The sequence below is a fragment of the Andrena cerasifolii genome, chromosome 3 (assembly GCF_050908995.1).
Source record: "Andrena cerasifolii isolate SP2316 chromosome 3, iyAndCera1_principal, whole genome shotgun sequence".
Taxonomy (NCBI): domain Eukaryota; kingdom Metazoa; phylum Arthropoda; class Insecta; order Hymenoptera; family Andrenidae; genus Andrena; species Andrena cerasifolii.
In genome coordinates, this window is record NC_135120.1 from 7,239,104 (window position 1) to 7,264,842 (window position 25,739).

At 46.7% G+C, this 25,739-nt stretch overlaps 2 protein-coding genes across 3 annotated transcripts in view; both read right to left on the reverse strand.

Moving 5' to 3' along the window:
* The window catches only part of Elp4 (Elongator complex protein 4), a 315,058-nt gene that overhangs the window by 115,089 nt on the left and 174,230 nt on the right, over window positions 1-25,739 (reverse strand). The gene's annotated exons all lie outside the window — the stretch shown is intronic.
* On the reverse strand, window positions 10,342-25,258 carry Kr (krueppel). 2 transcript variants are annotated; one of them, XM_076808137.1, is made up of 4 exons: window positions 24,693-25,258; window positions 20,714-21,395; window positions 17,731-18,528; window positions 10,342-13,946 (listed from the first exon to the last, which is right to left on the reverse strand). In XM_076808137.1, exons 1-3 carry the CDS (start codon window positions 24,730-24,732, stop codon window positions 17,745-17,747), a joined length of 1,506 nt encoding a protein of 501 aa, XP_076664252.1. In that variant the 5' UTR covers window positions 24,733-25,258; the 3' UTR covers window positions 10,342-13,946; window positions 17,731-17,744. The 2 variants fall into 2 exon arrangements, with proteins under 2 accessions (XP_076664252.1, XP_076664251.1); XM_076808136.1 differs by lacking the exon at window positions 10,342-13,946 and having other exon boundaries at window positions 16,273-18,528.

A 25,739-nucleotide genomic window follows, 5' to 3' on the forward strand; every position in this document is an offset into this window, starting at 1 on the left:
TGAATTTAAGCTCTTGCAGATTCGCTACGAGATCGCAGATTCCTCGCGATGAAGACGGAAGAGGAGATAACTGGTGAGGTATGTTCTGAAGTAGAGCAGGCAGATATCTTCGGGTGTTTGATATTTAAATGGAAGGGAAGCGGTCGAGGCGATAAAGCAGCAAGAAGCGGCGATAAATTACAAGGCTGGGACTCAGAGGCACAATATGGGTCATTTATAACGACTGATAGGCACGTGAAAGCTTACCGCGATCCTAGGCGCGCAGTTTCCTTCCGCTCCGAGTGCAGCGGATAGCCGTGAGTTAAATTCACCCCCTTGAAATCAGGAAATATGAAGCCCCCCCCCCCCCCCGATCGCGTTTTCGTATATATTCCGCCGCGGGAGGGTCGGCCCCGCGGAATATCCTTCAGACTGGTAAGTCGATGCATATTTCAGAGACTCAGCCGCGCTTTGTTCCGGAATATGCTCTGGGCGAGCGTTCCTCCTCCTCCTCCTTCTTCGTCTCCATTTTCCCTCCGTTCTTTTGCATTCCCTTTGACCAGTTCCCTCCCAGCCTAATAACACCCTTTTACCACTCTCCCGTAGCCTGGAATCTGTTTAATGCTCACGGTATCGGCTCTCCTTCTGTGATGAAAGCGGCCCCGAGTCTCTCAGCGTCCCCGTGGCCCGCGAAATCTAATTCAACGAGGATACCTTTTCAATAACACAATTAAGTCGAATGGCCCGCGACCACTGCAACGAATTTCATCCTCGCGGCACGGGAAGCCAGAAGTCGTTTGCCCGCTTGCGTAGGCGCAGAAACAACGTATTAACGAGTATTCGATTATTCAAGATGGCAAACTACCTGGAAACGAAGTCCGATAATAAGAAAACGAAGATCCTTGGCGATAAGGGTGGACGTTCCGCCGTCGGATTAAATTACACGTCGAGATGGCGAGTGGTTGCCACCTCCATCCTCGAATTCGGTTACTGTAACGCGATAAAGAAGCTCGTAGGTCCATTCGGTCCGATTCTTATGGAGGGGGATCCGTGGGGGCTGAGCTACTCCTTGCGCGGAGTCGACACCGCCGCAGCCAAGTGTGCGGAGTTGCAGGCTGCAGGGGTTACGTCCACGGGGGTGATTCTCGAGGGGTTTGACAACCCCTTGGCCCCGGCGGTGTCACCTAAGCGGCCGAGCCCCTTGGATCGTTTCGTGTTCGAATCCACGTCTTTACGAGGGCGCAGCTTACTTTTACGTAGAACATGTGGAAGTTTCGCCTGGCGTTTCCCGCGGAGCTACGTGATTGCGCACCGAGACCCACGTTCCAACACGCGGCGGTGTCTTTAAAATACACATCTTTATCGGCGTCTCTCGCCGCTCCACTTCGGCGAACCCTGCCGCAGAGGAATTCGATAAAGACGCGATCTTACGTGGAAACAATTGACTCGGGAGGTAGCCAGGTCTCTACTAGGGCTGGGACTATTTGTCGAATTTTTCGGTATTCGAACATTCGAATACTTCAGTTTCTCAATTATTTGACGAATATAATTCGAATATCCAAGTATTCGAATACTATTCGAATATTTAAGTATTCGAATTCTATTCGAATATTTAAGTATTCGAATACTGATGTATTTGGATAGTATGGTGTGAATTATAAATCAAGTTCTTTAGGTTCATTTGTCAGGGTGAAATCTTGTAGGCTAATTTTGACCCACTTCACACCATACTAGCTAGGGCTGGGACTATTTGACGAATTTTTCGGTATTCGAACATTCGAATACTTCAGTTTCTCAATTATTTGACGAATATAATTCGAATATCCAAGTATTCGATTACTATTCGAATATCCAAGTATTCGATTACTGTTCGAATATCCAAGTATTCGATTACTGTTCGAATATCCAAGTATTCGATTACTATTCGAATATCCAAGTATTCGATTACTATTCGAATATCCAAGTATTCGATTACTATTCGAATATCCAAGTATTCGATTACTGTTCGAATATCCAAGTATTCGATTACTGTTCGAATATCCAAGTATTCGATTACTATTCGAATATCCAAGTATTCGATTACTATTCGAATATCCAAGTATTCGATTACTATTCGAATATCCAAGTATTTGATTACTATTCAAATATCCAAGTATTCGAATACTATTCGAATATTTAAGAATTGGAATACTATTCGAATCTTTAAGTATTCGAATACTATTCGAATATTTAAGAATTGGAATAATATTCGAATCTTTAAGTATTCGAATACTATTCGAATATTTAAGTATTCGAATACTATTCGAATATTTAAGTATTCGAATAATATGGTGTGAATTATAAATCAAGTTCTTTAGGTTCATTTGTCAGGGTGAAATCTGATAAGCTAATTTTGACCCACTTCACACCATACTAGCTACGGCTGGGACTATTTGTCGAATTATTCGGTATTCGAACATTCGAATACCTGAGTTGCTCAATTATTTGGCGAATATAATTCGAATATCCAAGTATTCGATTACTATTAGAATAGTATTCAAATAATAACATTCGAATACTCAACTATTCGAAGTTTATTCGTAGCATTCGAATACTTGTAAAATAATCGAATATTAAATTATTCGAATAGTGCCAGCCCTACTCTCTACGTGGCAACCACGGCGAGTCTCTGAGAAGAGAGACGCGGACACGGTAATTATCGAATTACTGCAATCTTTATCTTACAGGCTGATTATCGACCCACTGAAGCGAAGGGTATTTGTTATGCGCTTCTGATATAAATCGTGTTACTACTCATTAGCCGTGCTATTTCGAACGATTCCGAAGCTACCCCGTCCCGGCACCTGTCACTTAGAGAAGCGGACTGGCCACAGGGTATTAGCGGGTCAAGATGACAGCCGATAAATGCACGCGGTCATAAAAGATAGGAAAGCAGGTGAAAACCTCCGGGCTGTTGCAACCGGGGTACGCGTCCCCCATTTTATCCATGAATTTTCCACACAGACGGAGGGCAGCGCGTCGCGAGTCTCGTCGAAATTGTCCGGCGACCACGGCGCTTCGGAACCTCGTTCCGTCACGCTCCTGTATTTATAAATCTTCGACGTTTCACGCAACTTCCCCTCCGTCCACTCTCCGGGGGAATTATCGACAGGAAAAGAAGCTTCGTTGAGTTCTCCATAATCAGACGTTCGATGACACAAGCAACGATATTTATTTGGGCTTTACGATTCGTGTAGGATTGGCGAAGTTAGAGGAGTTATAGAATATCGATTAGCAGAAGGCATCTACGGTTGTGACATCGCATAATTGACTTGAATATTTCATAGCTGGATGAGTCTGAGGCGTTTGCAGGCAATCGATATTTTTCTCCGTGCAACTTTCTTTCTCGAGACGAATCTCCAAACACATTTTATCGCACGATTAAGAACCTTGCAGCGACAGGGGTGAAGTCACATCTTTTACCGTTTGTGAATTAAGATGTGTAATACATGTAAAGAAAAATCTACATCGTTTGGTGCACGTTTGATGCAAATCCGATAACAAATGAGCGATTTATTGCAAATAAATAAAAATAGAAATAGGGTAAGTTCGGGTAATAAGGTCCACCTAAGCTTCTATAATTTTTTTAAAAAAAACTTGTTCATATTTTTGAAAACTTTTTTTTTATAGAAATCTATGGACATTAAACTATACACTGTAATATTTGTAACAATATCTGAACACAACAAATACGGAAATTAATAGGATTTTAAAAACCTTGTAAAAGGGCCTTATTTCCTGTAGTGCAGGTAATAAGGCCCACCTATTTAACATGTACAATTCGGGCAAACAAAGACATCTTCGACCTCAGGTGTGAGCCCAACGCATTCCTCGTGTATCCAGGTGAGACACACTGTCGCATATCTGTCTTGAATGCAGTTCTGCATAATTTGCAAAACCAATTGTCTGCAGAGTTGCCGTCCACGTTTTCTCTGGAGGTGGATACCCAGGGTTCTTATTCACACAATCTTGTCTTTTTTCTCCTGGTTGAAGTGACACGTGCTTGGGAGCTCTTCTCAATATCGTTCCTGCTTTGGAAGGGGTCTCTGGTCACTTCCTGAGCCTTAAAGCCCACTTAATATTTTGGTGGGCCTTATCTGCCTTGCCTCTTCCTCATTGCCGAGGTTATATATTAAGCGAGCGCTTAACAAAATCATCAATTTTCTGTGAATATGTTGCCAACATATGTACTTATACATACCTATCATTGCACAGTAATTGGATAATGAGTACTCCCAATACAAAGCCAAGAAACCGACGTAATTCTTACAATTCCAGCAACGCAAATTGCCGGCGAAAAATTTCTCGAATTCACAGCCGACAAATGTTATACTAATTCGCGTGGGGGTTCTTCAAAGCAATAGATGGCATTAACAAGACTTTGGATCGACCTACCAAGGATAAATTACAGGTGGGCCCTATTACCTGCTGGGCCTTATTACCCGAACTTACCTTATTCATATTTTGATTGTAGAATATTTTTTCGCCAAAAATAGAAAGAAAATCTTATCGACTCAATAACTACTACTTAAGTGTTGTCTGAGAATATATATATATGTCAATTTTAATTAATTAATAATAAAAAATGTAACAGTGCCGGTTTTAGCGTTTCATTTGAAAAAAAAAGTATCGCCCCAGTTCGTGACGCGTATCCTCGAAGGTCGCAGCAGCTAGCGGCCAGCGATTTTGACTCGTGGCAAAAGGATTCGCCATATGGTCTGCTGCTTATCGTTAGATGTGCCACGAGAGCCGAGAGCATTCGACTCCCGAGAGCCAGCGGTGCTTCGAGGAACGAGGCCCATTTATTTGGCGTGTGCTGTATAATTAGGACTCGAGAGCTGCCCTCACCCGGAGAGCTTATTGTCCTTTTTTTCACCCCCCCTCGTCCCTACCCCGGTCGGTGGAAAACGAGTTTCGAAAATATATTGCGGGCCGGCCGTGCGGTCGGCCGAATTTCGGAACCGATCTTCCGTCGCGTCCAGAGGGAACGGCGCTTCCGGAAGTACCTGGTCATCGTCAGAGAAAGATGGGGCCAACGGTAGGGAAACTACATCTCCTCTCCCTCTTTAATGCGAGCAAACCGGAGGGGGTGGGGGGAAAAAGCGGCAACCATTCGGGCAATAAACTTCCGAAACATCTCCGAGTCCATCCCCTCACAGTTCCTCGTCGCGTCGTTCCTATGGAAATCGAAGCCTCAACGCCGTAGACAAAAATTACGCCCCGAAGGAGATCGCCGCGCCGTTTCGTGCCGTCCGAGCCCGAGCGAAGTCTGTCGATCGCTCTTTTTTTCCCCGCCGTTCGGCCATATGTCGGGAGACTATAGCCCGACTTCCGTAAAACGGGAAGTCATTTAAATTTAGGCTGTTTACGGAATTCGAGCGACGAGCCGTGGAAGAGGGGTGGAAAGAGGGTTGCGCGAGCCGCCGATAAATCCTGATTTCTCCAAAACTCTCAAACAACATTATTTTTAGCCATCAGCTTAAAATAAAAAAAATGTAGAGCGCCGCCAACGGTTCCCCTTTAAAGCTCCGGATCTCACCGCGATCGCTCGGAGGCCAGCGGTTCTGAACGTTTTAAATGGAACGTTGATTCCGCGATCGGAAGTAAGCGGCGCTCATTGTGTCGGGACTTTTAAGGGAGACGCTCCTCGGTGCCGTTCGACAGGATCGAATGGGTACACCCAGCGAGTGTACAGCTATGCGTGCCTGGATTTCACGTAATTTTGGGTTTCCCCGGGTAAATGGTATCGCGTTTCTTAGGACGCTGCATCGGATTGGCGCATTGTCAACGGGCGGGCCACCTAAGGGGCCGAGGGTGGCAGTCAGGATCCCTTTCACCGTCCCTCTTTCTTCGGCGGCAGCACGCGCGCTTCGCCGCTATAAAGGAGCTTTTTCTCTTTTTTACAGAAAGACAAGGAAAAAAGAAACACGCACACACCGCGGCGAGATGGAACGCGGACGTGGAGCAGCGGAAGAGGGGAAGCGGCTCCATCCCTTGTCCCGGCGCGGTTTTCAGGGACGCGTGGCGTGCACACGACGCGATTACTTCACGTCCGTGGGCCTGGAGCGATGGAAAATTTACGGCCAGCCACTGTTTCCTCCAGAATGTTCTCGTCGCCTCCCATTAAAGTCTATTTAACGATCGTTCTTAATCTTCGTGGACGCGAGCGCCGCCGAAGGACTTCCATTACGGGTGTTTCGACATCGCTGATAGAAAGCCGCGCGCCGCTCACCCTGCTCCCTCCGTCCCGAGCCTCGCTATTTCTGTTTTAATGAACGTTGGGGTTGATGGGACAGTCGAGTGCATTCTTAATGACAGACGCGGCCATCGTTGCGCGCGCGGCTGCGTATGTTTACGTGTTTTCCTGTACGGTACTTCAGGTAGCGGCGTAGCGGTCCAGGGACCCCCGAGTTCTTCGGAGGCTGACCTCGAAAATAGTCCTCCAACCGGTGCCCCGACATGGAACTTCTTGATGCGTTTTGACAAAAGGTCGCAGCGTCAAGAGGGGACTGTGTGTGTGTACGCGTTTCTGGGTTAGGTCTGGGTTGAGGAGGAACGAGAGACGTTGCCTGAAAGTTAATCGAGGCACCTCGAGTAGAACAGAAATTAATTTTTCCTATTTTATGTGATTAGTTGGGTAGACCGGGGAGGATAGTAACAGGGGGCGATTTTAACACGTTAAATACAAGGGTCGTGTGATAAGTACCTGGCCTCTACAGGAAAAAAACTTTTTTTCTGGCAACACTCATTTTATGTTTCAACGTAGTCTCCTTTTAGCTCGATACACTTCGTCCAAAGTTTTTCCAGTTTTTGGATCCCTTTTGAATAATGCGACTGCTCCAATCCTTCAAAATAGGCGTTTGCTTCAATGATGATCTCGCGTTGGAGCTAAATCTCTTTCCGGCGAGCCATTTTTGTAAGTTCGGAAACAGGAAATAATCGCAGGGGGTTAAATCTGGAGAATATGGTGGATGTGGAAAGCAATTCGTATCCTAATTCATGGAATTTTGCCATAGCATTTTGACAGTCCTTTGAAGTTGTCACACGTGTGTGTTTATGGTCAACTGTCAAGATCGCGGCACCTAACTTGCGGAAAACTTTCTCATTTAATATTGTCTGCACCCGTTCGATTGAGATGCCCACAGCCTCGCCAATCTCGCGCACTTTCAATCTACGATCATTCATTACCATATCGTGGATTTTCTCAATCATTTCTGGTGTGGTGCGACTCGTGCGTCGCACGTTCTCAGCAATGAACGTAATATTTCTTTAAAAGAAAATTTGTTTTTGTATAAAAGCATACGCAGAACTTTTTTCCTTTTATCTAACTTTCCTTGAGAATGATCATAATCATTGACCGAAACGTTGGAATTTGGTAATAATTTTCAAAATTGCAAAATAGCTTTTATTTAATTATTTAATGGACCGAACCAGTGCGCCGAAATCATCTCTTCTAATTAGTAATACTGATCGTTACTTATCACCATTAGTCAAAATTTATAATTTAAGTTCAAAAACCTGGTGGGGAGCGATTGTAACATCGGCAGTCGGGGTCGGTTGTACCGCGACAGAACCGAATAGTGACAAAGATGATTAATAATATTGTCTTGTTTGCTTGGAATCCTATAGCACAGCACAAGCAAATCAAATAAAAAATGGGTGCAATGTACTGAATGTAAGGATTGATCACACGAAGATTGCACCAGCCAAAACGTTTTCTATTTCTGCCACAGTGGCGACACCGCATAATTGTTTACAAATTTTACTTTTTTCATTTATTATTATAATTAAAATCACTAAATATTTTAATTCTGTAAACTTAAATTTGTGCTACTATCGACTCCATGCAGCGTTACAACCGACCCGGGGTCAGGGGCGGTTGTAACACTTTCTCCGCTTCTGATTTTTTATTAACAACCGGAATATTACTTGACATACTGTTGCGGCTCAAATAATGCCAGATAAGTACCGTCAAGGACCCAGTTCCTGATCAGAACCCAATTCCTGATCAGTTTAGGAAAGTAAACCAAATAAAAAGCTTATTATAATACAAATTTATTCTAACAAATTATTAAATAATTATGAAGTATTTTGAAATTTATACGCAAAATTTGATAGCTCATAGTAAAACGTGTGAAGGTGATCAGAAACTGCTCCCTTTGAATTGTTCACATTCAAAGTTAAATTGTAAAATAATTATTAATATGTGTGCACTTTTTTTAATACCAAATTAAAGATAAAACATAGATTTACTGAAGTAGCAAAAAATCTTTTAAATTTGGTTAAGTTTTCCCTTTGCACGTTTAAAAACCCGCGGTAGTTACTCTTAAGTGATCAGTAACTGGGTCCTTGACGGTAAGTAACATTTTCGTAAAAAAGACTGTTGTTGTAACTGCAATAGTTTTTGCGCAAGCGTATTCCAAAGTCAAAGTGTTACTACCGCCCCCGATCTACCCTACAGCCTACTGAACTGAATTCCACTAAAAATGTGGGTTAGTCCGTTTCTGCCCTCAATGCCTCCATTCTCTTGCATTCAATGTAGAAGGAATCCCACATTGTACCTACATTAACACCTTCTTAATCTGGACCTGCTTTCCCGATGACCATTGGCAACTACTATTAAAGATTCAATTAAAAATGGCCCTAAATCACCGCGCAAGGATTCCTCGAGCGATCGTGGATCTCCCAAGCACGATTGCCACGGGAGACACCCGTCTGTCGACTCATCGCGAATCGATCGTGAGGAGGATCAAAGGACGATTGCTCGGTGACGGGCAGAATTCGGAGAAACCTCTGTCGATGGATTCCCGAGCGATCCAAGCCCAGTCAGTCTGGATCCCGCTGCATCTGCCACGTGCCCCCACATTACGGCATAATGTGTCACTGTGCCACGGGCGCAGCTCTGCCCCTCTCACTTGAGCGATTTAGCAGCGCCAACAGCCTCCCTTGTCCCGCGCGCGCGCGCGCGCGAGCGTGCCGTGTGTGGAATCCTAGATTTTGGAAACTTGGTCGGATTGAATGGCGCAGCTGAATGCAGGTCGCGCACCGTTCCGGCGAAAACGAGTGAAAGAGAGGAGCGTAGAGTGGCATGTGCACGGAGGGAGGGTGGGAGGGGTGGCTGGGCCAGTTTTTCAACATCCACCACCCCATTGCGCCCTCTGCTCTCTCCGTCTCTCTCCCCCTCACGCTTTCTCCTCTCTTTTCCCCTGGTTTTTCCAGCGATACTCGACGCGCTCGGCGATGCAAGATGCAACCTCGGATGAGTTGTGAAAATATTGACGCTCCGCGGCCTGGCGACAGTTTGTTCCCGAGCTCCGGCGGTCCTTCAGGGGATAATGGACTCGGGGGGATAATCGATAAATCGATGGCCTTCCCCGAGCGATTAATATCCTGTTGACTGTTAAGCATCGCGCGTTCAACGAAATGAACTTCAAACGGATTGTGGGCAGGGCAAAGGGGGTGTGGGAGTGAAACAATCACGAGAACGATTAAACAGTGAGCTTTTAATAATAAAAATATTTTGACAGACCAGTCAACTCGATGGAACATTCATTTAAATTGAGTCGTGTGTATATGTTTATATTTATATATACATATATTTATATATATATAAATAAATATAAATATATACACGTATATATATATATATGTACGTATATATATATATGTCTGTGTGTATGTGTGTCTGATTGTGAGAAACACCGTATGTTACAAAGGATTTCTTTCTTCATCGACTCTTAATCCAAGGTAGGAATTCGACATTGGCAGCGACGTAGTATGATAATAATAATAATAATAATAATATTAATAGTAATAATGTTAACTACAGGTAGAGCGCTATTATTAATTAAATTACTTAGAAAACGGTCTATATTCATATTTGTACGCGCAATATCTCTTCTTAATACTCCGTTTCACATATTCTCTTCGTTTTCTCTATTACTTCATTTCATCGCATCCTCCCCGAATTCTCCTTAACTATTTAGGAATACTATTTAAAAATCAGTCTTGTGGTTGAGATATATTAGGTGTCTGGTGAGGTAGTGTCAGTTTCATAGTATACATCGTGTGCCACTCGGATTCTCCCCCCCCCATTCCCACCCTCCCCTCCCCCCCCCCCGGTGCACGCCTATCGAAATCACAATTTTATCGGCGAGAGGCCAACGATTGCTCCCTCTGTTTCCGTTTGCGTACCGCGCAATCCTGTGTACCAATGTTCCCGTAGACCGGTGTGTCTGTGTGTCTGTGTAGCCCATTTCCAAAACGAACGGAGTGCGCCCCCCCCCCCTCCCCCCCCCTCCCCCCGTAATCTCAAGTGGCCGTTTTGCTTCTTATCTTCCTAATTAGCGAGTTGCGAGAATAAATCGTCCGTTCGTATCGCGGAACAAGTGTTAATCGTCGTCGTAATCTTCCCTTCGTTCTAGTAGCTAGTTACACACGCGTAACATTTGAATTTGTACCATGTGTGTGGGCCGCTTTCGCCGGGCGAGCTCGAGCCCCCGCCGCTGCCCGATCTGTACAAAACAGCGAGACGAGCCGCCCCGCATCGTGGACCATCACCTTTCGGCTCGCTCGCGAGTTGGCCGGTGTGTCGGCACGTCTGCAAAGAGGTTGCGCGTACAGAGCGGCACCTCGGCGGAACGTAAAGCGACGAGTGGAATCTTCCGAGGTGCCGCGGCGCGCTCTGTACAAATCCAAAACTCATCGATCCACGATGGGGTTGAGGGGCGCGAGAGGCCCTCGAGTTCGCGCGGACCATCGGCCTCGTGCAAAACGATTTAGCGTCAGCGTTGACTGTACAAAATTATAACTATATACGTAGCTCTAGTTACATAGATACAGAGAGAGGACAGTATACACCGTAGGTACACCATACGCAAAGTGGGTGGCTCGGCAACGACCGCTGGGAGGGGGGATCGAGCACGGCCCGGGGCCTCAATTCTCCCGTCCGTCGAAATTCTTTCAAAATACCCGTCTCGCTCGCGGGAAAATTGATCCGGCTATTACGAGCCCGCCGAGCCCGCTCGATCCCGCGCCCGCGACCCCCTAGCGCCGTTCCGAATTCGGTATACACCGTCTTGCAACCGACACAACGTTATAATTCGACACGAACATACAGGTAGTTACATGTACACGTACGTTTCCTTACACATTTAGATTAACAGGACAACAACGATAATGATTAATTACGTTCCATTAATACGAATAGGTACTCGACGCGAAACTCCTCCGTGCCCCTCTCCTCTGCCTGTGGGCCCACCCCTTCCTTCCCGGCCCGCTAGAAAATGAAACGTGGAGAACAATTGGCCCCGTGTCGCCGAGACGGAGCCTGCAGGAACGTAATACACCAGTTATCATTCGGAACTAACAACCATTTAACTAGGAATCGATCGTCTTTTTCTCAAGGTACCGTGTTCAAGAGTCGCCGAGCGGTGGCCGTCGTTGGGCACGTGCGCCCGGAGGATCACGCTTCGACGCGCCCTCTTTCCGCCGCGACGAGCTTCCACTCGACGACCGTCAGTGTGTTACAAAACTATGATAGCATACCTCGCCTCTCGTTACGCTGTTAAACGTCGATTAAACCCCGATTATCTAAGCGACAGGTCCTCGACACCGAGGAAACAGAACCGACGAGCGTAGCCGTTCTGGCTTTCGCTCTGGCCATGGAAAGTCCATTTCCAATGGGAACTGCCCGTACAAATGTTAAGTGACAACCAGAGACGCGATATTATTGCATTGCAGATGCCGAGTCTTCATTTTCGTTCTCTCACCTATTGGTAGATGTGATTTGCACCTTACGACTGATAAGGGATGATCGTGAACCCGAATATTCCAAAAATTCTGAAACTTTGTGAATATGTAGGGGATTTCCTCCTGATTACAAAGCAATTTTTCTTTGCTGTTAAAATTCACCGGAAGGCGGTGAAATTAACCCCCGAAAATTCGGCTATTTTCCGATTTTGTGCTATAACTCCCGAACTGTAAGAGATAGAAAACAAGTTTCAAGACAAAAGTTACTTCTTTTAATTAAATCTAGCATTTGGTAAAAAAATATTTTAGTTTCCGCAGAAAATTGGAAAATAATCGATTTTCTCAGAGGTCAATTACACCCCCTTAGACTGAATCTGGGCAGCAAACAAAAATTGCATTGTAATCAGGAGGAAATTCCCTACATATTCGCAAAGGTTGAGAATTTTCTCGAATTTCCCGGTTCGGGATGTTCCCCTGTAAGTAATCGTTAGGTGTATGTAAATTTCAATGCGCCGTGGCAGAAGTCAGGGCGAAGCTCGTATTATTGTTCAATAACGAGATTGGTCCTTTATCGATAAATTACGGTACACGGTGAATCCTATCACGTGATCGTCTTGATTATGTTCGCATTAGAGTGCTCGCCTGGATTTCTTTGCGTAGGGTGATCATTTGGGTTCAGTGTATAAATTGCTGTGGCCTATGTACGAATATTTTCTGCGCATTAATTATTAAGTAAACATTAATAACATACAGTAGGATTCTAATAAAAAAAGCTAGCCTAGTCCCTTCGGATGCAAATGATCGAAGAAGAGTTTGATGATTAAATTACGTTGGTTCACCCTGTAAATTCGCAGTTTAGTTACAACCTTCTTTACACCGAAGGATGTGTTTCGTTTTCTATGAACAAATACACTCGGGATTACTGGCGGCTTGCCTTTCTGTCAGGGCACGAGGTCCAGGCCTGCTGACCTCTGTCGCCATGCTCAGCTTCGTGGCACAAAGTACGCGGACAGAATTTAAGGAAAGAAAGAACGAGACCAGAGAAATTCGAGGATCTGAGCCGTCTTCCATTCGAAACTGTGCACTTGCTCTTCGAAGTGTACCAGCACGTAGGCAGAGGGGAGAAAAAGAAAGGACACTTCCAGCAGGGAGAACAGGCGTTGACGAGAGATCGGAACGTCTCGGTGGAACGAGCTCGAGGTGCCTTCCGACACGTGTAAAAAGGGTGGGTGCCGTGGTTTTAGAGAGAAAGGAGGAAGGAAGTGGGGTGGAAAATGGTTCCCGAAGGTTCGAACGTGAATAACGAGTGAAAACTGGCGCGGTACGAGCCGGAGACCTTCGGGAGGAATGTGGCGAAAGTGTAACGCTGGAGGAGGGTGCCGTTTCACTCGGGAAGCTTTCCGAACGAAATTTTCACTTTTAGCGAAGGGAACTTTTACACGTTTCTTTCCCAGCAGCGTGATACTATCGAAATCGAAGTAGTCAGCTACGATGCGACGTTAGAGAAGTCGCTCCTGCTTTGGGGACGTTCTGCGAAACGATGGCCCTGGCTCAAGGACCGCGCATACGATCAGGCGCGAAGATACGCTCTTCTATTGCTCATCGAGCTCTCCGTAGAATCGGCAGAACAGCCGACGCAACAGACGTCCTCGGGGGCAGGCGCGCAGGAGGTCTCGTTGAAGGAACTGTTGCTCGACACAGGCGCGGGCCATTGACGCTTCCTTTCTCTGCTACCCTTGCGAAACGGCCGTACGAACCGAATAGAAGCGAAACGAGGGCAATTTCGGGCCCCTGGCATTCACGGGAACGATATTTGCACGAAATGCAGAGGCGGAGGCCCACCCGGCTGTCTCTCTCCCTCCGCCGCCCTTTGTGCCCCGAAAAACCCCAAGGAGGTATGCACAGTGTCAGGTTATATTTCCAGGGCATTCTTGCTCCTTCGCCCGGCAAGGGGATGGGGCAAACGTGGGGGCTGCAGCCGACCCGGAAGAGGGAGGTGAATGACGTTTGGCCCGTTCTTCTCTCGCCACACGAAAGTGTCCCGGGACTGACCCCGTGGAACAATGACCCGAGGTGGCCTCGGCTCGCCGGGGCCTGCCGCCGGTGAAATTTGCATGACCCAGGACCGGACACATGTACGCGGCTCACGAAACTGCTCGGAAGCGGGGAATTAAAATCTGAATACAGAGAAATACGCGGGTTAGACTTCAGTCTCGAGGGTAATGAAATTTCAACGCAATCGACTGATGCGTGCTAGCAGAAATTACGAAGCATTCGCTGTGGAGATGTAACGGCGTCGCAGAAGTGTTCGAGCGCGTAGAAGTCAAGCGGCATCGACAGGTGAAACAATGCTCTGTCACAGGAGATGTAAATATTGGTAGCTTCGGGCGGTCCGAAGACGTCGCGTGGCAAGTTTTACGTGGCAACATGGTGACGATGAATTCGACGAGAACGGAAACGCAGATTTGCGGGAGACAGTTGATGGAAAGATTAAGGGAACGTTCCGAATATTTAAGAACACTTGCTCAAATTGGTAATGGCAACTTTGGAAAAAGGCTCCGAATTTTAATGACAAAGAAGGTCCAACCAGATATCGATATATAGTAGAATAAAGGTGTAAACAATTTCCAGAGTTCGAACGCTTTTGTGACTTTGCTCGCGCCGCGGTGACATAGCCCACTTTGCGTTGAGACTTTATTTAATTTTATTGTGAAGTAATTAGAACATGCGGTGTTTTGTAATGGATAGCAATAATTTCTCCAAGGTGAAACGTAGAGAACAATAGCGAATTCAAGCGTATGCTAATTTTTCAGTCAGAGTAAAAAAAGTGGGCAAAGTCACCCCAGTTCACGGTACGCGTATGTATAATAAACATAATATTTCCTTCAAAGCTTAAGCCAAGCATATGTGTATATATTTCTCTTGATACTGATTTCAATTCTAGGTGTTCGACCACGTTCGCGAGCCACTGTAAATCAGTGGACCATTGAGAAACGGCGCAGCGGAGTCGGGCGGTCCTAGAAGGAAGAGGAGAAGAATGGAGAGCAAGATCGCAGAGGAGGCCGACGTCCGCGGGGCCCCAGCGACGGCTGCGAAATTTTCAGCGAGCTGGTATATCATTGCGAAAACTGGTTCGCGCGAAACAGACGGCTCGAGCTAGGACAAAGGCTATCCCCGGGGATCATCCGTAGGAACCGGCTGCTGGCCATTGAGGATGGACAGGAAAGAAATGGACGGAAATCGGAGAAGAAGAGCGAAGATGATGGCCGATTATGCATGAGAATGAGCCGAGGATGGATCCTTCCTCTTCAGGATCCTCGGTCGCCTAGAATCCACGCCCGTGTCCACAGGGTTATCCGGGGGGGTCATTGTGAGGATTGGCGCGAATCGAGGATTTCATATTCACGTCAGCGTATCGTTTTACGGGGCGCTGGTATTTGCCAGTGGCGAATGCAAATGAACCTGTCACGGGCAGAGGACAGTTGCGAATCTCCGTTTGTTCGGTGGCTCAAGATGTTTGAGGACGATGAAAGGTGGAATCATTTGGACCGAAGCTGCCGTGCTAGGTGTGTTTCGGAGCTGTGAACAGGATCTTTAACGATACCCAGTGTATATCTTTTTTTTAAGGTCATTATCCAATTAAGAAGGAACCGTGAAGGGCGAGGAACAGGACAAGTTGTCTCGAGCTCGTTCCTGGACGAGGAACACAGTCGCGTGGTTGGCCAAGTGGTAAGGGTCCTCCTGACGCTGATGCATGTTGCAGTGAAAAACGTTGATACATGCATCATGATGCTACGTCTGCAGATCGGTTCCCGTGCCTCAGCATCAGAAGCGGAACTGGCATCTTGCTCATTAGCTAGGCGCGTGAGCAAGATGCAAGAGTCATGAAACCTGCTCATCAGTGTTTCACTGCAACACGTATCAGCGTCTGGATGTGTTCCTTCACAGAGAACGTGCTGCTTCGCGTAAAGCTGTAGATAGAAGCGTTCCATTGGAGAAACAAAGGCAGATACTGTATTTAGCCGATGACGAATGCTGGATAGATATTAACTGAGAAATGAGAAAAGACGAAGCTTGCTCGCGATATTGAATGGAGAAGCTACTCGCAACGAATGTACTCTGGTGTACAAGTTCCTCCGGCAGTAAAAGTAGCGAGGTGGAGCGACTTCGGTTCCGTCGGTCCTCCGTCGCTCCCGCGCATCGCCGATTTACGAACTTGTCCAGCGTTTTTTAACCCTTAACTGGTATACTGTTTTTGGCAAACGTGACTGGTATACTGGGGTCGTGGCAGACCCCAAATAAAAAAGGACACAGAAATTTGCAAAGTCGACACTGGATCATCCTCTATGAATATTTTGTTCTTAGGTAATGTGTAAAATAATAGGAACGTGGAAAGTTAAACTATTAACTATAAAATTAATTAGAAATTCAGTTGACAAACTTTTTTGCAGCGAACTTTGCGTGCTTGGGGTCATGTGCGACCCAGGATACCAGTTAAGGGTTAAGTTCTTCGTTGCCTCTCGTTTTCGTTCCACTACTCTACGATCATCGATTCAGTTTCTCTCTTATTTCCTGTCTCCCACCTCCTCTCATTTGCATTTACTTTATACGTACACCTTGCGGTTGCGCGCCGCGCTGTTGCCCTATTGTCCTTTGTAAAGCCGCCGGGCTGACGGACTCGTTAAATACAAATGTACGTGCATACGCTAGGAACCTTGCGCCCGAAAAAGAAAGCTCGGGCTTCCAGGGAGCCTACCCTCTTCGAAACGTCTCTATCACCCTTATCCATCTAAGTATACGTAATATATATCTATATGTGTGTGTATATATATAATATTAATTTTTCGACAAAAACCGAGAGAAAGACGTTTCGAAGAGGGGTGGATCTTCGGGATTCAGGGACGCGTCTTTTTCTGTCGAAAAATTAATTGTATAAATTACGATTAAATCTATAAAAAGCATCTTAACAATAGTGACTGTGTACCGGTGCTTGGAGGATTCTTAGCGAGGATACAATCGTGGGCTGAGAGGTTCGAGCTTCACTACCCAGAGGGAACGAGGAAGGTTCTACACGTTTACACCGCCTACATAGATATATATGTATACTCTTCTACGATATCGTTCCCCATCCTGCTCGCCCCCGCACTCGAGAAGTTTCCCTTCCCCCGTGGGTAGACGCGTCGAACCACTGATCTATATATACATACTGGGTTCGGTATGAGCCTAAAATTTCTGTGACGACTCCACCGCGGTATATACGTGTAGATGAAAGTTGCAAGATTCGCGCTGCTTGCGACGCAAGAGCGAATCCACTTAATTTGATCAACTTGGTCGAACCTATCCTCCATCACTTGAATCCGGAGCAGTGGCGCACCCAGAGGAGGGGCCAAGGGGCATCCCCAAAGAAGGGGCGTTGCAAGAAGAAAAGAAAACTGAATTTTACGCTTTAAATAAATTTTTACTTTAAAAGTATTAACCCTTCAACTTGGCTCCCCCCAAGATTAAATCCTGAGTGCGCCATGGTCAGGAGGAACTACGAACTGGTACAACGGAACTTTGGTTAGCTGCTTCTTTCGAAGGCTTACCAAGCCACTTTTTGATCAGAATCCTACTGTATGTTAATTATTGCACAGAAAATATTCTTATATAGAGCATAACAACTTAAAAAGAAGCGAAGAGGACATTGAAGAATTGAGAGAAACGTGGCTGGCTAAAGCTCTCCTCAGTGTGGCGAGCTTGTAGCTTCCACTGAAGCAAATTACCCTGTGCAAAGAAATTCAAGCAGGCGCTCTGATGCGAAAGTAATCAGGACGATCGCGTTATGTGATTCGCCGAGTGCAATATTTCATCGATAAAGGACCAGTCTCGTTATCGAGGAGCATGTAGATCAGTGCGTCGAACCGAGTGAAAAGAAGAGTTTGTACATGGCTCGCCTTTCTACGTAGCCGTGTGTCTACGTACCCCTAGAGACTCCACTAGGACGCATGGCCGACGTTAGCCGGCGCCGTGTTGCCGAGGGTGGCGAGGTGGTGGGCGTACTGGTTGCGGTGATTCTGTAGGAAAAGGCTGCTGGGGCTTGCGTCTGACACGTCCAGCTCCTCGTCGTCCTCCTCGTGGATGGTGTCGCTGCTGGGGCTCCGGCTCATCGGCGAGTCTCCGCTGCTGTGCGAGTGGGAGTGCGGCCTGTGCATGCCCGTGGACATGGAGAGGTCCTCCGGCTCGGTTTGCTCGGGAAGGTTGACGGGGATGCCGGACAGGTTGAGCGGCAACGGCATCGGTAGCGTGCTGGTTACCACGGGGCTGGGTAGCTGACGATGCGCCGGTCTGACCGGCGTCATCGATTTCCTGCCGGCCTCCGGCTCCTCCATCTCCACGTCTATGTCGATGTCGATGTCCTCGTCCAGGTCGTCGCTGGCCAACGACGGAGAGGCGACCTGCGACCTTGGTATCTGGCCAGCGGCGCCGGTGCCGCACTTGTGATGCATCAGGTGGTGCCTCCTGCGGAACCGCATCTGACAGTGCTCGCACTCGAACGGCTTCTCGCCCTTGTGGATCAGCAGATGAGCTTTCAGCTGATTCGAGTCGCTGAATTTCGCCGAGCACAGCTCGCAGGCGTACGGCCGCTCGCCGGTGTGCACGCGTAAGTGGCGCCGGAGATTCGCTACCTGGACGAACTGGCGATCGCAGTGGCTGCAGTGGTACGGCTTCTCCCCCGTGTGCAGCCGCATGTGGGTCTTGAGATGGTGGTCCCGCGTGAATCTGCAATCATCCAGGAAACGTTTCGTGGATATTAAAACCCATCTGTTCTCCTTGTCATGTCAGAAGCAACCCGTTTCACGCGTGTAGAATGAGCTCATTGGCTCCGAGGGAGCGTTGGTTGCGGTATAGCCAATAGTAGCGCGGAACAGGTCTATGGGGATATTTCATGCGAACTCGGACAGATTTCGGAGTAAGTTTTCGTAGATTGATGAAATTTTAATATGGTGTGGTCTTTAGTGGTATTTCAACGTGCCTCAAAGGATTTTTCGAAATTTTGAGAAATGTCGATTTTACAGCTGTTTGAAGTTAAGTGCTAACTTTTTTTCAATACATTATAGATATGGAAGTAGTAAGCGGATGGAGAAGGAATTGTTATGAAAAAATTATTTCAGTTTAAAAAAAAAAATTTTAACCATTTTTGTGCAATTATTTTAAACAAATGCAGGTTTTTAACATCGGGCGCGATTTTAAAAATCTGAAAAAATAGGAGACTGTAGTTCTATACTTCCCCTTGATGGACAAATTTTCAAAAATATGGACATTTTAAAATTGCGCCTGTAAAAATTGCCGAAAGTTAACGCTGCGTCGCCCAGCACCCTCGGTACACTTATACAGGATTTTCGAAAATGGTAAGTATTTTAAAAAAACTGAGGGAGGAAAACTCTTACTGTTTTTTATATGCAACATAATACGATACCTCAATTTTTAGTATTCGCAATATTTTTCTTGAAACGGGGGTGACTTTTAGTTTTTTAAATGGAATGCTGCATATTTGATTACCCAATATGACAGCGACTGTCAAGACAAATTCAACCATATGGTACACTATGACCTTGAAGGCTACACAAGGTTAGGAATGAAGTAAATATATTGAACTATCTATCTAGTAGAGGAGTATGGCCTTGAAGGTCATAGTATACCATATCGTTGAATTTGTCTTGACAGTCGTTTTCATATTGGGTAATCAAATATATAGCATTCCATTTAAAAAACTAAAAGTCACCCTCGTTTCAAGGAAAATATTGCGAACACCAAAAATTCAGATACCGTATTATGTTGGATATAAAAAACAGTAAGAGTTTTCCTCCTTCGATTTTTTTTTCAAATACTTGCTATTTTTTAGAATACTGTATAAGAATATCAGGTATAGCCGCTTGGCCGAAGCGTGTACCGCGTGCAGCGTCAACTTTCGTCAATTTTTACAGGGCCAATTTTAAAATGCCCATATTTTTGAAAATTTGTCCATCAAGGGGAAGGATAGAACTATATTCTCCTATTTTTTGAGATTCTTAAAATCGCGCCCGATGTTAAAAACCTGCATTTGTATAAAATAATTGCACAAAAATGGTTAAATTTTTTTTTTTAAACTGAAATAATTTTTTCTTAAAATTTCAATGTCTTCTCTATAAGCACCGTAAAGCTCATCTCCATCCGTTCACTACTTCCATAGCCATAATGAATTGAAAAAAAAGTTAGCACTTAACTTCAAACAGCTGTAAAATCGACATTTCTCAAAATTTCGAAAAATCCTTTGAGGTACGTTTAAATATCACTAAAGACTACAACATATATATGTTTTCTTTCCTTTTCTTTTATCTCCCAACAACTTTTTAGGTTAGCTTGTAGAGCAGCAGTTAATGCTGAACCTCGCCTACTCGCCATTGTAATTTTAATTGTAACGATCCATAAAGTCATTCAATAATAATAATAATAATAATAATATTGAAATTTCAGTAATCTACGAAAATATACTCCTAAATCAGTCCGAGTTCGCATGGCATGTCCCTATGCGCAGGTTCCTTCTTATATGACAGAGTATATATATATATAGAAGTTTAATATAAAAAGAAAGAACTGCATGTCGCTTTCTTAACCCTTAACTGGTATCCTGGGGTCGCTCATGACCCCAAGCACCCAAAGTTCGATGTACAATTTTCGGTTATCTAAGTTGGTTATCTGAATTTCTAATTAATTTTATAATAATAGTTTAACTTTCTACGCTTCTATTATTTTCTACATTACCTAAGAAGAAAATGTTCATAGTGGTTGCTCTAGTGTCGACTTTACAAATTTCTGTGCCCTTTTTTATTTGGGGTCTGCCACGACCCCAGTATATCAGTCACGTTTACCAAAAACAGTATACCAGTTAAGGGTTAATCGATTCCTTCCAACATCGCGAACTTACCGTTTGTGGCATTCCGGGCACTCGAACGGTTTCTCCCCGGTATGCGTGCGCTCGTGGTTCTGCAGCACGTGCTTGTATCCGAAGGATCTCGAGCACACTCCACAGGTGAACACCTTGTCCCTTCCGTCTTTGCCCGCCTCGGGGCTGACCGAGGTGGGTGGACTGAGCGGTGCCGAGCCCTCGATCGACGCCTGCACGCTCTCCGTCTTCGCCTTGGCGCTCTTCCTCCTCGTCGCCTGGCCTTTCTTCGACATCCTGTCGCCGCTGCTGCTCACCACGTTGTTGTTATTATTATTGTTATTCGCCGCGGCGCTATTGGCCGAGCGTCTGGACGTGGACTTGGTGCTGAGCGCGGGCGACACTGGCCCCGGCGAGTGATGGATCGGCGACGGCGGAGAGGATGCTGCTGGTGGCGCCCAACCACCGAACAAGGTCTGATGGTGTCTGTAGAGGGAAGGGCTCGCGGCGAGCGTCGCGTGCAAGGACACGGGGATCCCCGCGGCCATTAACGCAGCCGTCCGACTCGCGGCGAGGAGCTGCTGGGGTGTGAGCATCGACAGGCCTGCAGCCGCGCTGTTCATCCCGGGGAACATCACTTGCGACGTGTTGTTGTTGAGGGGCGGCGAGAGCGGTTGCTTTTCGGACTCTTGCTTCATGTCGAGATGCTGGCTGCTTAAGAGTCCTGGAACAGAGGGGAGGTCCTTGCTGTAGGTGGGGGATGCGCAGTGGATGAGTACATCCACGGAGAGCAGCTAAATAGCTCTACTATGTTCCCTCCAGCTCAGGGTGCTTTTAGATACTATTCACGGAAAACAAATATGCACCCTGCGCCGGAGGATTGTCGACAACAACTGCCCAGGAGGTCCAGAACGAAACCACTCTCTAAAGTTATTTTTTTAAGCACCTATACCTCGCAACACCCACTGCGATAAGTTCACGGTATTGCGGTATCGGTATGGCGAAATTGTTAGAAGGTACCGCGACGAGCAGCGTCGTGTTTTACAACGAACCGCGTTGTGTAACCCGAAGGACTCGACCAGGGTACGTGGAACGGGCGTGCGATGTGGAAAAAGGACCAGTGTACGTGTACGGTGTGCGAATCGCGCGGCATTCGACGATCTTCTCCACCCGCGCGGCTCTCCTCTCCTCCTCGCTCGATCGCCCGTAGTATTCCTCCTCCTCGTCCCTCCTCCCACACACGTAGCTCACACGTGAGGCCCGCTCTCGGTCCTCCTCCATTCACTCACACTCTCGCACGCGCCGGTTCATTCATAAGCCTCGACTACCCACCCACGTCACCGCGGTGTGCACCGCCTCTCGAGGCCAACGACTCCGCGAAACTGCACGTCTATCGCGACTTAAAGGTCATTTTTTCGTTCACCGAGAAACAGGACACTTTTCTGACGCGCCGTGCGCTTCGGGTGAATTACAACGCGCTTGCAATCAATCGCGACAAGAAAGGGATGAGAATGTACCAGGGAGTGCACACGCAAGTTTCCCTATCGACGAATTCGCAGGGCCCCGAAGAAAACGCATTGATTTTCACGGGCTCGTCGGTCGAGAATAACTTTCGCCGGGAGGGGGTCGAGTAATTTGACCGCGAGGAATTTTTCGAAAAAGGGCAATTGGGGTTGCACCTCCCCGATGATTGCTCATCCGCGTGACTGACGTCACGGGCACGCTGCCGCCGTAATTAAATTAACCGCAGGCTCCGTTTAGGGAACTAGTGAAATCTCTTTCGTCAAACTTAACGCGGTAACACTTTGCGGAGTAAGAACAGGGGGAATCGAGGGGTGATCTCGGGAAACAAGGTATCGAGCACGCTCGCTCGGTCACTAGTGTTCCTTCTCCAGAAACTTTATAATTGCTTATTTCTTATTTCTCGAGAAATACTATTAATTTCTCGAGAAACTTACGTCTAGGAAAAATATTATAAATCTCATTTATAATATTTGCAAATAAGAAATAAGCAATTATAAAATTTCTCGAGATGAAACACTACTCCCAGCGAGTTATACTATAATACTATAATTTCTCGAGAAACTTAAGTCTAGGAAAAATATTATAAATTTAATTTATTTTCGTAAATGAATGTATCACTACTTAGTTAATCGCCAACGTAAAAAAACACATCTACAATTTATAATACTTCTTATTAATAACATTAAAACCTGTACGAATTCCAATAGAAAACCACAGTACAGATGATTGGATATTATTAACTGCTGAAGGTGCTCTTAAATTCTTATTTAAAAATTTAGAAAAATTGTATACCGAATTAAGTAGCTAATGAGTTTCTTGTGGCTAGTAAAGAAGAAATATAGAAAAGAGGAGATAAGACTATTGTATATATATATCTTGGTTATTAAATGAGAAAATGCGTTTTTTAACCGATTTGGAAGAAATTCTGGATCATGCAAACATTTTATATAAAATTTATATATATATATAAAACGTGAAAATATAACAGTAACAGATTTTACCACAAAAAAGAAATAGATTCACTGACACTACACTAATCGCATTGTGCTATTTAGAAATAAATTTTAAAACCAAAAATTAATGTTTCGCTTTGTACAAATTTTGTACTAAATAAATAATTTACCAATTATATTTAATATCTATTTTTTCATTTACACAAGTTTTGTATAAATTAGACAGGAATAATCATTTAGTTAAGGTTTTCTTGCGTTTTTGCTAAATATTATTAACATTACTCCAGAAATATAATTTTTGCAATATTTTTTCCAATTTCTCCAGAATTCTCAAGAGGTATGATCTCATTTCTGATCTCTCGAGAAACAAAAAATATAGAGAAACCAGGAACACTACCCGCCACTTACTAATTAATGGACCGTTTAGAAGAGGGGCGCGTAATGAGAGCCGGTTGAATCAATAAGGGTGCGTAAGGATCTCCTATTCTCTTTCTCCTCTGCCCCAAAGCTCCCTTAACGCGGAGCTAGGATTCTTACAGCCTACAATCGCCCGCGTTTCCCAGCAACACGACGACGAGAACCGCCCCCGCTCGCATCCCTTCCCTAATTGGTCGCAACCCCGACATTCCTCCCTTCGATCCCTTTCCCTCCAGCGCCAAAAATTCTTCCCTTAATTCCTATCATATCCCGAGGAGAAAAACCCCTCACCACCGCCTCAGCGAATATCACCAGCACCCCCGCAGCAATATTACCCCACGCGCGAGGCATCGAACCGAATCGATCTTCCACCGCGATCGACGGAAAAGTCCGGCGCAACTGCTTCGCGAGTCAGAGAAACGGCTTCGACGGGAATTCGCGGGGACGTCATAGGCACTTGGTCTCCGAAGCGTTTTCTCGCAACCGCGCGCGGCGTATTTTTAGCCAGGCGACCGTCGGCAAGCGCGAAACGCAGTCGAGGCTGACTTTTCCTGGCTGCACCACCTCGCTGAGGCTCGGTCTCTCTCTGTGCGTCAAGCAATTTCACATGTTCCCGGCTTATCGATGTTTACAATGTGTCACAACACGCGAGCGTGTCGCCGCGCCGGGCGCTTTTAGACCCTGGCGCCGAGCCAGGCGCTCCCTCCTGCCCGCGAAAAGGAAGACGTCGCGCCACTTCGCTTCTCACTGTCCCGCATCGGGGCTTTCCCGTTCTCCGCCGGAGTCCCGCCGGCAACAACGCGACGCCTCCATCCCGCGAATCTCAGAGAACAACAACAACCGCGGTTTGGATCAGTGGATCCCGACGCCCGGAGAATGAATGAACTGGGGTAATCACCTTGACGGTGGGCAAAACAAAGGCGAGCCGCAAAGACGCGGATCGCTTCTGTTTTCGACGGTGACGCGATACAAAGAGACACAAAGATGGAATACGACAGAATTTCCTTCGGTAGCTAAATCCTCAGGCTGAGCTGCGCGACGTGGGGATGATCGCGCCTAGGCTAGCCCTAATTGCTATCGCGAGGGTGTCCGGGCGAAGCTGCGTGTGTCACGCGGGTCTCACGTACCTGCGTTGATTTGCGCCTCCTGGAGATAAGACAGTGCCATTCTACGATCCGTGCTGCGTGGTATCACTTTGACACTCCATCCACTTCTCTGCACAATAGCGATTCACTTTCGGCGAAATAGGTATCGAGGTATGCGGGCAAACGTCGAGCGGGTGTCGCGTGTACCTGACGCGCTTCACTGCACCAAACAGCGTGGGCGATCTAGAGGGAGCCGCGTTGTACGCAGTAACCTCTTGATCCCGCCGTTCGCACGGGCCGTCTTCGGGGTGCACCCACGAGGCGTTCGCTGCGGAGGATCCTCTGCTCCGCTGGGCTCGTGGACAGCTCGATCGTGTCGCGTCTCTCCGCGAAACTGGCACCAGTCCCGGCGACGTTGAACCGATATCGACGGAGGAACGAATAGTCGAGCCGGAGACACACTTGGTGGAGCCAGAGTCGAGGGTTGGGGGGAGCAACGAAAGGAGGGACGAAAGTACGTAAAAAACGATGTTTACTACTCTACTATAAACAACAAACGTCGCCGTCCGACCACGAGGAACGCCGACGATCAACGACGTTACTCTGGGCTGACCTAACCCAATACTAACTGACAATCGAGTCGCGCTCACTGTAGTCAAACATCCCCCACCCTGCCGTCCGCGTCTCCCACCAGTCCGTCGGCGTCCCCCACCCTGGCGCGCTACGCTGTACCCTCTCGAATCGCAACCCCGGATGCGCGAGTCGCAGAAACGCGCCTCGTAGGGGGATGAAGCCCCTGTGCGGCGCTGGCGAGAGGGACCGAGACGGACGACGACGAAGACGTCCAGAGTGGACGCGAGAGGGTAGACGGGGTGTGTGAAACGGAGAGAGAGGGATGCTAGGAGTTGGAGGCGGGGGTAAAGGGGGAGAGCGACGAGACAGGGTGAACCTGCGACCGTGATCTTTAAGGGTGGGGGGTGAGCGAGCACCGGGAGGACTCTGGGTGCTTCTCTTTCGCGCCGCGATGAACGAGGACGGCCGCAGAAGGCGGGTAATCGGCGAAACCTGCGACAGAAGAGATAGGGGAGC